At 39.6% G+C, this 14,082-nt stretch overlaps 4 protein-coding genes across 4 annotated transcripts; 1 reads left to right on the top strand and 3 right to left on the bottom strand.

Moving 5' to 3' along the window:
- Positions 1-201: 201 nt before the first annotated feature.
- Positions 202-2,697, bottom strand: I206_104906 (uncharacterized protein; the record flags this gene model as incomplete). Its single annotated transcript, XM_019154210.1, has 2 exons — positions 202-1,756; positions 1,820-2,697. The coding sequence occupies 2 exons, from the start codon at positions 2,695-2,697 to the stop codon at positions 202-204; spliced, it is 2,433 nt and encodes an 810-aa protein (XP_019012950.1).
- A 3,833-nt stretch (positions 2,698-6,530) lies between these two features.
- I206_104905 (uncharacterized protein) lies at positions 6,531-9,158 on the bottom strand (the record flags this gene model as incomplete). Its single annotated transcript, XM_019154209.1, has 1 exon — positions 6,531-9,158. One exon carries the CDS (start codon positions 9,156-9,158, stop codon positions 6,531-6,533), a length of 2,628 nt encoding a protein of 875 aa, XP_019012949.1.
- Positions 9,159-9,480: 322 nt separating this feature from the next.
- I206_104904 (uncharacterized protein) lies at positions 9,481-10,702 on the top strand (the record flags this gene model as incomplete). Its single annotated transcript, XM_019154208.1, has 8 exons — positions 9,481-9,613; positions 9,681-9,856; positions 9,943-9,961; positions 10,026-10,097; positions 10,217-10,280; positions 10,356-10,389; positions 10,464-10,497; positions 10,563-10,702. 8 exons carry the CDS (start codon positions 9,481-9,483, stop codon positions 10,700-10,702), a joined length of 672 nt encoding a protein of 223 aa, XP_019012948.1.
- A 199-nt stretch (positions 10,703-10,901) lies between these two features.
- Positions 10,902-13,836, bottom strand: I206_104903 (uncharacterized protein; the record flags this gene model as incomplete). Its single annotated transcript, XM_070203016.1, has 20 exons — positions 10,902-11,032; positions 11,083-11,168; positions 11,235-11,256; positions 11,311-11,633; positions 11,699-11,745; positions 11,798-12,031; positions 12,084-12,126; positions 12,180-12,251; positions 12,309-12,350; positions 12,407-12,458; positions 12,514-12,617; positions 12,691-12,771; positions 12,831-12,846; positions 12,909-12,946; positions 13,008-13,115; positions 13,181-13,351; positions 13,407-13,495; positions 13,550-13,567; positions 13,622-13,644; positions 13,707-13,836. 20 exons carry the CDS (start codon positions 13,834-13,836, stop codon positions 10,902-10,904), a joined length of 1,830 nt encoding a protein of 609 aa, XP_070059117.1.
- Between the last annotated feature and the right edge of the window lie 246 nt (positions 13,837-14,082).

The following is a 14,082-nucleotide window of genomic DNA, read 5'->3' as shown; positions in this document are numbered from 1 at the left end:
TTTCTTCAGCTGTACATTTAAATTGAGCCTCTTTGAGGTGATGTGCGGACCCTATGCATGTATACATTTGTGATTCCAACATATATATGACGTACAGTGATAGTTTTACAACAAGACTAGAAATCATAAAAAATTCGTGAATCTAAAATGCATTGATAGTTGGATCGGTAAATACGATTGTTATAGATATCACAACTATCCTTAACGTCCACTTGACCAACCTTCTGCCCAACTACCTCTTCTTTCAGACCAATGTGTAGAATTACTTCCTGCACTAGGTTGTAAATTTACATTTAATCTTTGACCCAATTCATCTATTCCATCATGATTGATATTAATATTATGATTATCATTGATTTTATCATTATTTTTATTGATCATTTTATTACGCAATTTTGCAAAAGTACCCATACCTAAACTACCTCTTCTTGGAAAACCTTCATTTAAAATATTTTGATTATTACCAAAACCAATATTAACATTATTAAATGATGATAAATCATTTATAAAATTTGAAGAAGAAGAAGTTTGATTAGGTACAGATAATCTTTCACCTTTTCCACCTGGCATTAAAGGAAAAGCAGAATCAACAGATTCAAATCTTGATCTACCTTTAAAAATTGGTGATTGATTTTCTCCAAAAACAATTGTTGATTCAATTTGAAAATCAATAATATGTGATCTTGAAGAAATTTGTTCAATTTTAAATCCTGATTTAATTGCAGTTTGAGGTTCTGATTTAATTCCAATTCTATTATTAGAAGAAAATCTTCTTTCCCTTCTTGTTGGTGATATTGATGTATTAACAGATGAATTTGATATTCTACTATTTGTCAGATCGCGATTAACAAATGTTGTAGAACCAATAGAGCTTGAAGGTCTTGACACATCTGAGATATTACTACTTTGTGAATAAGAATTCGTATCAACGTTGAAATTTGATTCCGAAGTGGATGTCAAAACTGCATCGGCAGTAGCAGCTAAAGAATCAATGAAATCCACTTCTGCCCAACGACCTGAACTGAAAGAACTTCTTGAAGGTCCACTTCTAATTGATTGTTCGCCTAATGACCCACGACTATCTCTGTGTGTACCTGCTGATCCTGTGTCACCAGGCGACTTCTCAGAGCCTGAATTTCTACCTGATCCTGTAGGTCTCACAACGATGTTCAACCCCAGACCAGTAGTCCGAGCTGGAGAGCTTTTATAACGAAGTAGTCGAGGTCGAGAAGCAGGAGGGAAATCTGCGATGGGCGAGCCATGTGGACTTGTCTCTTCTGGAGGAGCCAGAGGTTGATATGAAGGTTGAAAGATCGATTGACTTGCTTGAGGAGGTGTACGACGTTGAAATGCTTTAGGTGTAAGTGATCCATAAGCCTGATTGTACGCATGAGGTGCACTAGGGCGTCTGCTATCAATATCTGATCGACGTCCTGTCCTATGGGTAGGCGAGGGTGTTACACTTGCAGAAGCTTGAGGAGGAGCATCTGACATTCTACGTAGCTCTCCCGCCACGCCACTGGGTGAATAATGATAGTCTGATGAAGTAGCTGTTGGGATATAAGCGGATACCGGGGATATGCCAGGCTGTCGAGGGGCAAATGGATCGTTGAATGATGTAAAAGGGTTTCGGTATGATGAGGACGACGAAGAAGAGGCTGATAAGGGCTGTTCGAATGGTGTAACAAGTGACGTAGACGATGTTGAAGCGTTGGTACTGGTCTCAGTGTCCATACTTGGAGTCTCCAAGTCAGGGCTATTTATAAGATCAGTATTCCTTCTCACGTATAGAAGAATATTCGACCGTAGAATGACTTACTCGTCCAAATCATCCGTATCCCTAGATACCCAAGCCCAATCTCCACCTCTTTGTATACCTAATTCCCCGTCTTTCTCTTTCAACGCTTCTAGTTCCCTAAGAGTCAAGACCGGTAAAGAGTTGGATCTCGTCATTGCGACTGTAGCGGATAGTAGCCTTAGACGAGTTTTAGGAGGTGACATCATTTCAACATCTTCTTCGACGTCTCCTCCGTCAGTTCTTTGGGATCGAACTTCTATTCCAATTTCTTCCCTAGATATGAACATTTGGTTGGTTTCGGTTTCTTGTCCTGAACTGTTTTGCGACCTTGATGACTGACCTTCTGAAGAACCTTGAGAAAAGATTGTGGTCATAGGTGCTGATGCTAGGGGAGAAGGACCGGCCATTGAATGTCCTAGAGAATGTCTAGATCGAGGTGGAAAACGATTTGCAGGTGGCGTTTCTCGACCCATACTTTGTCCAGATCCGGAAATAGAAGGTTGACGCCCTGCGATAGGAATTTCTCTGCCTAATTGTACTGGGTTGGTTCCAGTAACACTGCTCGAGCTGTCCTTTCCTGGCCAATTCGATGAATTGCCCATTTTAGCTGGTGCAGTTGACATTGTATGACCCATACTTGATGATCCTCGAGACATTCCACTTCCGCCTGCTCCTGCTAATGCTCCAGCTGGTAAAGGTCCACCGAAGGGAGTAAGGAGTAACATCTGATGAGCGGATAACCTTCTGCTTGGCGGTTGGATCTCATGTAACAAAGGAGAAGGACGGCGTTGACGACCGGAAAGTGATAGTCGGTGTTGAGCGGTCGAAGTCATACTGGGCCCTGTTGCAAGACCAGTAGAAGACGAGGTAGGCGACATCGAAGGAGCCATGGCATTCATATTGATGTTTTCCTTGGCTGGCGATCTCCCGCCAGAACTACCGCTATAAGGAAATGTATATCCTTTGTTTGGTCCAGGTTGATCGTTCATGCGGTACTCCTCGATTGGCCTCAAGGGCGACGAAGGTCGCCTGATTGACGACGCTGAAGATATTGTAGACGGGAAATGATTTGTTGGAGTAAGGGGATCCACAGGGTATGCTCTTGGCGAGCTTGAGCTTGTATCAATTGAGTAATCCGCTAAATTGGCGTATACAGGTATATGATGGAGACTGCGTGGAGAGTTTGACGATGATATCGGCTTTCTATACAATTTGGAAGGTGGCGACGATAGTTAAGTCAGCAATGCAAGGGTCGAAGTTTAACGTAACAAATAATAAGAAAGCCGGTTTATAAGACAGGGATAAACAGATTCAAAGAACAGTTGTATTTTTTTAAATCAACGTAATATTGCTCTGAGGTGCGGATATGAAGAATCAATGAAGACTCATGAGTTGAGTTGCGAGCTACTATCAGAGTTGGATTCTGATTCCAGAGGATGAGGATATCCCAGTTTTATGGTTATAGTTATACAATGATTGATTGTGCCTCAAAACCGGCACGGCAAACGATTTCTGGGTTTTAACTCTCACAGGTAGGGATGGAAGGTAAGGAAGGAAAGGGAATAAGGGTTTAACGATCAAACCTTATTTTGAACGGGAATCACATTCTGGTATACAAGGTGGGGTCACAAGCTGAAATAAACTCACGGTAAATCAAAATCAGTCTCCTCGCTTATGCCACTCACTATACTACTACCTTGACGAAACATGGCGTGTTCCTCAGAATTGAATTTGATGTTTCTAATCTAACTCCTTCGTGATATGCCGATTATTTGTCAGTGAAAATCATATGTTTGGATGGATTATTACCGGTGGAGCCCTTGTGATGACTAATTTGACCGCGCGCAAAAAGCATCCGACTTGGTCAATGAAGCGGAAAAGCGGTAATCGAGTATGATTGAGACAACTGATATTATGAGATGGATTAATGTATGGGAATACTCCTATTAGGTCGGCCTTGAAAAAGGAAGTCCTAGTCTACTTTAAAAAATCTTCTAAGCAAAACTCGATTACATGCGTGTGGTAATCGCGAAAACTTCCAATTTCTACCAAAACAGGACAAATTTAAGTTACGAGCTAGTCGTTTTTTTAGCGTATTTTTCTATGTTCTAAAGCTTCCAGGTTGTTTCTAGCTTGGATACGGCCGTTAGAAACGTGCTGCTATAGCACCTGAATGGATATCCAACTGGACCAAATGCGTGGGTGGAAAGCGAAGTGGATCTCCTGGGAAGTGGAGTTGACCAATTGTTGCGTAGATGGGTTAATCGAACAATTTAAGGATAACAATTGAGCTGATGGATTGGTTTTTGATACAGTCAAACTACAATCGTTTATATGGTATGTCAATGGTATACTTTGAATGAGGGTGGGATTGACTTTTGAAGTTTATCTCGAACATTTAAAAATTTCGTGTATATATGGATCATGCATCAAAAATCTCTATACACTTGTTTAATCCTATCTTATTCAAATGCTATTTTGTATATGGATATTCGATTTCGGGTTATTACATGGAAACGGAAAATGAAGATCAGGGATTTCCCGATCGCTTTTTCCAAAGTTGTAGCCGCCAATTATCATAAAATAATAACGTTGCATCCAAATGCAAAAGGGTTCTAGAATTATCCGGCTATGCTTTCAGAGTTACTGGTATTCAACGGATTTACCGATATAGGGAATTAAAGAGGAGAAGAATCGTTCGGAAACTTCAACAAAGTTTAACTACGCTATAACGTAATTATCTTTTCCAGACATTTTCCGGTGTTTTCGTCTAATTTGACCTTCGAAACCTAGATCTTTATATCAGTTATGTAGCTTTCATTTATAGTGTACAGATGGCCCAATTAGTGCAATTTTGGGTTTCTCCTGTACTTTAATTGCATTGCTACCGCTATTAATTCGTTAAGACTGTGGGAATAAAGAATGTTTGTTTAGACTCTAGAACACCGAGATCGCAAATATTTCCCGTCAAGATTAGGCAATAGCCTTTTTTTAAGCTCATCTCCGAAATTGCAGGAAATGATTCGATCTTGGTGATCAATATTTCAAACATCCCTCAAATCGCTTTAGTGATCAGTAAAATTGCTTAAGCACTTTCAATTTGCAGTGAGGAAAATCTATTTCACTCATCCCGAGCCAAAAACCTCAGCCATGAACACTGAGACCTTCAGCTATCATCCATCACAGTGATCAGCCAGGTCGAAGTAGCTACAACATGATGAAGAGGCTTTTGAGTTTCTCAAGTTTTAACTTCTTTCAGGGAGGTTAATGCCGTTGTTCGGGATAGTAAGATGTGTTCCGACGCGTCTCAAGGTTTTAACATCGGATTCTGTACATCCGCTTCTCGTAAGCGATGTTCGATTTTTGAAAGGAATGTTTAATTAGTTCCAATCAACAAGCAAAGAGAAATAACAAACCCTGTTAAAATCAGAGATGAATTTGATCGGGACGATAGAATGCCGATTAGTCATTATTCGGCATCGACCTGGTATGTTCGTTCAAGAGTAATCCGTCGATCCCAAAATATAAAGATGTGCATCGAAATTCTTGGATTCGATTAGATTTCGAATCAAGAAAATTCGGACTAAAGCATGAAAATCTCCTCATGATTAGAAAAAGATTTTCACTTCGCTTTCGCTTAAATTCGATACGAGCCCCTTTTGGTCTTCGTTGTTTTCCTCTTACATCATCAGGTACAGGTACGAACGCTGCGAGATTTACGGAAAACTTGAATGCGGATTGACATACCAGCCACGGGGGTTCAATCTACTTGGTTTTAACCTAATTTAATTTATGAATGGGATTCCATCGCATCTCCTGCCTATTCTTTTCCATTTTGTTCTTGGGATGATTGGAATCAGGTACCAAAACAGATCTGGAGATCCTCCCTTTTTTCCATCTCGAAAGGGCAGCCCTTCACGTCATCTCAGCTAAAGTTATGAATGAGTTATATACGTATGCATCAACTACAACCGAGTAGGCGATGATGAGGTCAATGGCGAAGATAAACATACATCACACGGTAACCTCACAAGACAGGTAGTCGCTACTAAAATCCTTTGGCGATAAGGATCGCTTAAATAATAGATGCTACGCGCGGTCGACGAATGTTGCGATTAAGATAGCTGCGTTTTTAAAAGCTCGACAAGTTAAAAGAGATGCGCGTCTGTACGTTTATCTACCAAAAGATCCAAATAGAAATATGAGATTGATGTGCTTGAATGCTAAGCGAAGGTAAGATCACAAGGTCCCCTCCATAAGATTCCACATCATTACAGCATTTGCGAAATCGTTTTGTAAACAGAAGAGGGATGTCTTGGTTATACAGATCGACAGGAACAGGTACGAGCTTTCGTCAATCAGGTACGAGTCGTGTACTTGCTTCTTGCTTGTCAGCTTTCATAACTATATATAGACCAGTGTTGTCCTTCCTCTAGCAGTAAATTTGGAAATTTATAGATATCATCCTGACTTATAGAATGACTAATCTTTCAGATGCCGTATAATTAACATTTTATATCATCAGGCTACCAGTATGATCAAACTGTAAATAGGAATCCATTTTCGGATGGATTTTTCTTGCAGCGTGATGTACGTCCCAGACGATAGACGTGTTGCTTCTGGATAGGCAGTCTATAATGGTCATTTGTGTTGTCATGCTCTCCCGCAGAATAAGACAGCAGATAGTATAGTTCTAATACATAGTCATATACAAAATGTACAAATAAACGGATTAAGCATTCATTCTTCGCCTCCTTTCCGCTAACCATCTTCTACTTTTCGCTATATCTTGTTCAGTAGGAACGATTTTCCTTTTTTTCCCTTTTTGATTATCCCATTCATCACCCGATCCAAGCCAATCTATTAACCAACTTCTAATAATTTCTTCGTCTCTTACTAAATCACTTTCACCATCTTTTCCAAATCCTTTAATCCATCTTCTTGGTCCTTCATTTTCACAAATATGTAATAATGCTAAACACATTGTAGACCAATTAGGTTTTATATTTAATTTTTTCATCCATGCTAAAACAGTTGGTATTTCTGAATAAAGATTATAATATCCTAATAAAGCAATATATGATTTAAATGTATTTGATGTTGGTATTATATGTGTATATTTTGCATTTAAATCAGGTAATTGAATTTCCGATTCAATAATTTTAATTCGATTTCTAGTATCTTTGAACTTTGATTCCTGCTTTGTCGGATCTAGGATTTCATTTGAGCTTGAACAAAAAAATGATACGATTGAATCAAACATTCCTTGATGAGCTAATTCTAATGGAGATTGTACATCTTTCAAAAACGGCCAATTGCCCAAAACGACTTGACGAAATATCGATCTAGCTTTTTGCCAAGGTCGTTCTGGAACATCATTAGGCAGATCATCTAATAAGATGCTTGTAGGGCCTTTAGCCCAATAGTCTTCTCTAACAACTCCATCTATACTATTCTCCTCCATTAATTCAGAGTTGTCGGAAAAATTCTCAATGCTCCTTTTTCGCCTTCGCCTGAAGCTGAATTCATCCGCTATAGCACGTAATCTCTGTCTAAACATTTCACTCTGTTGAGAATTAGACAATGCACCATCTTCGGGCTCCTCATTGCTATATCTTGCCAGGTCCAGTAATAAATTTAAAGAGATATCATCCATAAAAACTCCATATCGAGGTAAAGCAGCTTCCCAAAGTCTAAAAGCTATTGAGGGGTTTTCACCCAATCTACACAAATTGAGTAGTATATTGACATTGTGATTATCTAATTTAATTGATCCTGCCCATTCATCATCTTCTTCTTCGATAGGTATAGTTTTTTTCGCCCATGTATCGACAAGTACAACAGAAGCATCTAAATTAGAAGCAGCATGACAAGCTTCAGTGGCTACAGCTAAAGTAACTCTATCAACGAATAAACCTTTCGATGAGTTTGAACTTGTTTTTTCCCGTTCAATCAGATCTCTCCATATCTCCCATGCTTTCAACGGTTCACCCCTTTTGATTAACCCGTACATAATGGGAGTAAGAGTGTGTCCAATTATAGCTTCCCCAGGTAAAGTTTCAGCCATTTCAAGTAAAGCTTCAGTGGTTATTTTCTCATCTTTCGAACATCTATCTAATAAGATTGACCAAGAAAATTGCAGTAAAGTACGAGAATCAAAATTGGCTCGCTCAAATTCCTGTTCTCTCTTTACAAGAGATGGTGATAATCGATTTGGTACTTCTAAATGAGCATTCCGTCGTATTGGCGTGAGATGAGGTCCAAGAATTCGTACGATTTCTTTAATTGATTGGTTCCAACGCGAGATAACCATGTCTTTGATCAGCGAGGTAATCAGTTTTCCTCTCTCCACGCTTGAATCTACAGTGATCTCAGGAGAGAAGGGGATTGATTCTTTAGTATTTTCGAAATAACCTGTTTCTCCTTCTTGTCGTTTCTTATTTAACATTTCCCTCCATTTCAATCTATATTTTTCTGCTGATTGTGTATCCTCCTCATCCATAGCTGAAAAAGTACATTGTTGCCATTGAAAAGGTGTCAATTCAATATCATGCCTATAAGTATGTTTGAGCAATAATTTCCTTAATTCCGGTGTAAGGAAACGTCGTCTAAAGATATAATAAAGGAATTGATCAGATAAATGAGGTTGAGATCGATAATCAGATGAAGAAGGAAATGATTCCAGCATATCAATTAAGTGAGAAACTAAGATGAAAACTTCTCGCCGAACGGGTAAAGGTAATGGATGTTGTAATCCTGATGGTTTTGACGAGAAAAATCTAAGAAATTGAATAAATCCTTTATATCTTCCGAGCATATCATGTATCTTCATTGTTGGACCATATACGGTTATTTCTCTTTCAATCCTCTGAGTAAACAATTGAACAACAGGGTGTAGTAAAGCGTACATTTGATGTTTACCCAAATGAGCTAATAACTTTTGAATCAGGCTGACAGCATCGTCGATATTGATCTTGGAATCTTCCATGTATGCGATGACTGATGGCATGAGCGCAAGGATATCGGTAGCTGTTGAGTGATGAGAGAGCAGATCAGGCAATTGATCTTTTGGAATGGGAATTGAGAGGTCATAATGGTCTAGTAGGGATCTAAGTGGTATAGACGTATCATCTAGTAATTGTCGGCTGTCTCGGTGAGGGTTAATGGCGTTTAATTGACCTTCCGGAGTACTGTCTTGCGTTTTACGAAGGGTAGGAGGAGAGCATATCGTACGAAAGGCCGCTATAGCCTTGATGGAGCGACGAGCAGGAATATTAGTATGTTGCTCGTGCCAGAGTAACGGTGAACAATGTCGAGTTCGGATTGAAGAAGACAAGACCCTGCTGAGCCTGAAACACATGTCAGTATGCTTATCCTGATGATTTTGAATGGCTCTACACTCACTTCAGCAGACCATCTCGTCTCATGACGACATGTTAAACTTGTTCTCAACGACTTTACGGTCCCTCTAAGGAGAATATTGACTTGAAATAGAATAGATATCGACAGGAATCTTTCAAAATATCGGCAAAAACAAACGATTACAAGGCGGAGATCGCCGTTCACCATTTGCGAAGCCAAAGAAGTGTTCGAAAGGAAATTGAGGATAAAAAACTGATATTCTACATCCTAATACTCGGAGTTCTGCTACTTCTACCAGACGAAATCATACAATAAGAACAATGGCAACTTTCACAAGAGGACTCATCAGCTCTACTCGTGCTGCTTCGGTGTCCAGCAGATCTATACACATCTGTAAGGTCCGACCTATCGCTCGAAAGGTAATTGCAGGGCCTTCCACTTTAAGTCGACGAAGTATGTACAAATATCACTATCACTTAATTTGGTATTCCGAGCTAATGACAGAATACATGAAACTTAGAATACGCGACTTCATCTGGGGAAGCATCTACAGTTGATCCTTCACTAACTAAAGCGTTGGATTTATTAGAATCAGGAACAAGAGCTTTAGAAGATGGTGATTTATCACAAGCTGCTAAATTGTATAGAGAAAGTGTAGAAGTAAAAGAAACAAGTGAAGGATGGCATAATTTGGCAGTGAGGTTTCTTTTTTTTCTTTTTTTTTTGGGTTTCCATGAATTTGAAAGTAATAGAAGTTAATGAAACGGAATTTTTGTTAATAGAATTGTGAATATCATTTAAGTTAGTTTAATTTCCATTTTTTCCAACAAAGGAAGCCGAATTTTGTTAAATAAAATCAAAATAGAAAATAAAATAAAAGCAGTTGAAGCTTGGGGTAAATCAATCAATATTCAACCTTCAGCAGATGCACATACGAGTAAGTTAAAGATTTTAATTAATCTATCCAATAAAATGATTATTAAACATTTTTCTCAATTTCCTCCGTTATATTTCATTATTTAACCCGTTTTATCTTTTTTTTTTTTGGTGGAGTAGATTTAGCATCAGCATATGTTTTAGATAATCCACCTAAACCTGCTTTAGCTATAAAACACTTAACGTAAGTTTCGAAATTATCCAAAAAAAAGTAATTGAATATTCTCTCAACCTAATTGGTATTTTAAAAAATGAATAGTTCTGCATTGGAATTATCACCTGATGATCCAGAAGTGAGTAGATACAATATTTGATCCAGATCTCTTTGATTTATCAAAGGTTAAACTCATTTATCTTATGCTTTCAGATCGCTTTTAATTTAGCAGCAGTTTTAGAATCAAGTAAGATTTTATTTTTTGTTACATAATGATCAATATCGTTTGGCTAATATAAATCTTTTAATCAGCTGGTCAATTAGAACATGCTTTAACATTATATAAGAAAGCACAATCTGGTGGAATTGATCGAGCAAGTCAAAATGTCAGAAATGTTAGTGCTAAGATTATTGGTGAAAGGGCAAAACAAGCTTCAGATGAGCAAAAATAGAATATATATGCCCACAATATAATAGATGCCAATGCGTTGGAGAGAATTATTTACAATTTGATTATTGAGATTAAATTACTTCGGATAAACTTATCTTATGCTATCTATTCGAGAAACTCATGCTTGGTCCATCCAATCTAAATATAACTTTTCCGTCATTCTATTTCTAATACCATTCCAATCCGTAGACTGCCATGTTTTATAAACCATCTTGCCACATGTCTTTGGCGTAAGTTCCGAAAACAGTATTAATCTGTATTCCTTGGGCGTATGTTTTCATATGCTTTTCCTTCAAGCCAATTGTTGGGTCCAGGACATTGACGGCGGCCACTTGTTTCCTAAAATTAGCTGGTGTAAAGGGGACGTGCCACGAGACTTACGGAAGTCATCCAGAGCGAAATCCATTGACACGACATCTATGATTTCTCCGTCGTCGACGTCCGGAAAAGGTGTCTGAATGAAATCGCTAAAAGAAGCCAGTCCGATCAACTTCCAAATGCTTCGTTGACGATGTGCACGTTGCAAGACTTACGGTTGATTGTCATAATGGGGTACTGCGATAAAGACTGTCAGCTTATGTCAAAAACAGGAATGCGAAGTTGACTCACCTGGATAATGTTCGATATCATCTCCTTTTCCAGGACAAGCATCTTTGGTGACAAATCCCATGGTCCTGGGCTTTTTTGGTATTCTACCGTTCACGATGACCATTTGATCTTGATCAAACAGATGATCTTGTTCTTCCGAAAGAAGGTGGTCTTTCCATTGTTCAGCCATCCAATCATCGTATATACTTTCTACCCTTGCTTCTTCTTCTTGTGTCGTAGAAGGCTGCGAGGGAACGAGTTTAGATGGCCCGGATTTATTCATCTGTTCCGTGATGTTCCTGGCTAGACCTGCTGGAAGCTGAACGTAGACAAACGCAGTTGTACTAAAGTATGGACGCGTTATAAAAGTGAGCCGAGTCTACCGAATATTATACCGTAGTAAGCTTACAACGGCGAGATGGTCAATTCATCATTTCTATCAAATCTGCCTTCAAACTACACATACGTTTTCAGCTTGATTGCGGCGAGAAACTCAGAAGTAGCTTACCAAATCGAAGCGCAAACTGCCAGCATTTCCGATGATGACTCTGGTACCGTTCCTTTCCTTGTCAATTATTGTATGGGGTAAAACAAGATCTGAAAATGCTGTAAGCACAGATCTTGGGTGACCATAAGGATGTCTGGCTAAGAAATAGTCGTGTGGTGCGATTCCAAGCGGCTCTGATATGTTGAGATCTGCTGCTAGATCGTGTAAGGCCAGAGATATGTTTCGACCGATCGGCTATACAGGGTGTCAATGAGCATACTACCGGTAGACACTATCGGAGACTCACGAGGTCGAATTCTTGACTAGATGTGTTCGTGTGCCATTTGTAGCTGATGACCATAGATCAGCTGTTGCACAACCGGTAGATCACAGTCCTACCTACCTGGTTGGATTACCGTCGATATACCTCCTAGCTACGTCTAGGGGTTCGTGATCATCTTGCGGTAAGGATGATCTATTTGCAATTCCTGTATGAGATTTGTGGACGTGCTACAGGCGCCTGACTGCTCACGAGGTGAAAGCAATAGTTTCCAGGTATCTTCCAGGTACCACGCTACAAGAATGGATCTGATCAGCTGGATGATCGGTGATGGGCTACACCTAACTTACGCAATAGATCGATCATCGTACTGAACACAGTCACGAACATGTGTGTGACCACCTTTATTCAATCCGTATTAGCTGATGAACGTATAATCGCAGTGTATAAAGCTTACCGAAGATATATATGGGAACTCTCGGATGAACCTTTCTGATGGCATCGAATATCGGTCCAAATTCCCCTGTTTCACCTCGGGCTGGCATATGACCCACTAGAACGCTAGGTACAGGAGTTGACACGATGAGTAGATGAACCGCTGATGTAGCACTATTTCATCTGGAAGCTGTCTTACAAGTAGTCCGGTTTCTCCTTGATTGCCTCGAGAAACCATGGTTCTTTTGCTAATTTCGATGGCTTCTGTATCGATATTCCGCTATTTGTCTCTCATATAAGCTAGGAACACAGTTTGATCCTACTTAGGTGACAGCTTACCTGGCGTGGGCTTTGACTGTGATCACAATCGTCAATGGTCAATCGTGTTATGTTGGCGTGAGATTGGGGCTGTCTTACAGCTAAAGATCACTCCGAAGGCAGTCACTTTTCTACCTCTGCTCACCTTTGTCAGCTACAGCTCTTTTCAGAGAAGAAAGCAATGAACAGCTGACGTACTGCTCAGTCTCAAATTTGACATATTGTTCACCCAATGGCACAGATTGAAAAGATCCATCGTCAGCTCGAATAGTGATGTTCACATTTGAGTTGATGTATCGGCCATTCCTATATTTGTAGCATCAGTACGCCTATGTCAGAGGGAAACGAGACCTATCAAGGAATGTATTCACCATCTATCTTTATTCCTATATTCCTCCAAGGCGTCTTCATAAATATATAATTCATGATTACCTGTTGTGATGATATCATAAGGTAGCATTGAGAAGATATCTTCTGCTTTACTCGATGCATCTGCTGAGGAAGATACGAGTCCAGAACCATCATGATGATCACCTGCGTCTCTGCATCGACCGTGAGCTTGATTCGCTTGCATTCGACTAGTGTTAGATAGCTCACACAAGTAAGAGATCTACTCCCTTCTCGCTAGCTATACGACGCATGTGAGTTGCGAATGAAGCTAGACTACCATAGTCACCGGAGTAATTCTGATTTTACCGTTAGTCTGTCATTTCCCCAGATCTGTTGTAAGCTGGACATACTGGTTCGGGCCATGTATCCTGAATGTATCATGTCAGCTGTCTTCCTTTCGACATGACCAATGAGCAGCTCACATGTTGATGGCCTAGAAGCCATCCTGTTAATTATGTCAGATGATGTCACTCGTTCGTTGATATCGTCCAATTGCCTTGTGCTCACCATGAATATCCGAAGTACTTAAGAAATTAACATCTTTCCATTCTAGTTGTCTAGTCGGTTCAGGCAGCTCTATGCTTGCTCGCGCCCCTAAAACTGATGCTAATAGAAGTAATAAAGGTATATATGACATTCTGGTAGCAGTACGGAAGTAGTACAAGCTATATTAAGATCAAGCAAGAAGACAAATGAGTAGTCAATTGAATAATCGCGTTGTTACAATTATCCTTGTTTTCTTATCTACCTCATCCGGATCTAACAAATGTAATCTAATTTCGGACATCACCGCTATCTCTCTTTCTAATCCAGCGGAACACGTTCATTCAACTATAGCTAGCTAGAACTTTAAGTCTCGTTCTCATGCACAGCACAGCTATGG

This window comes from Kwoniella pini, chromosome 6 (assembly GCF_000512605.2).
Source record: "Kwoniella pini CBS 10737 chromosome 6, complete sequence".
Lineage (NCBI taxonomy): Eukaryota > Fungi > Basidiomycota > Tremellomycetes > Tremellales > Cryptococcaceae > Kwoniella > Kwoniella pini.
This window is presented reverse-complemented; position numbering and strand designations above follow the sequence as displayed.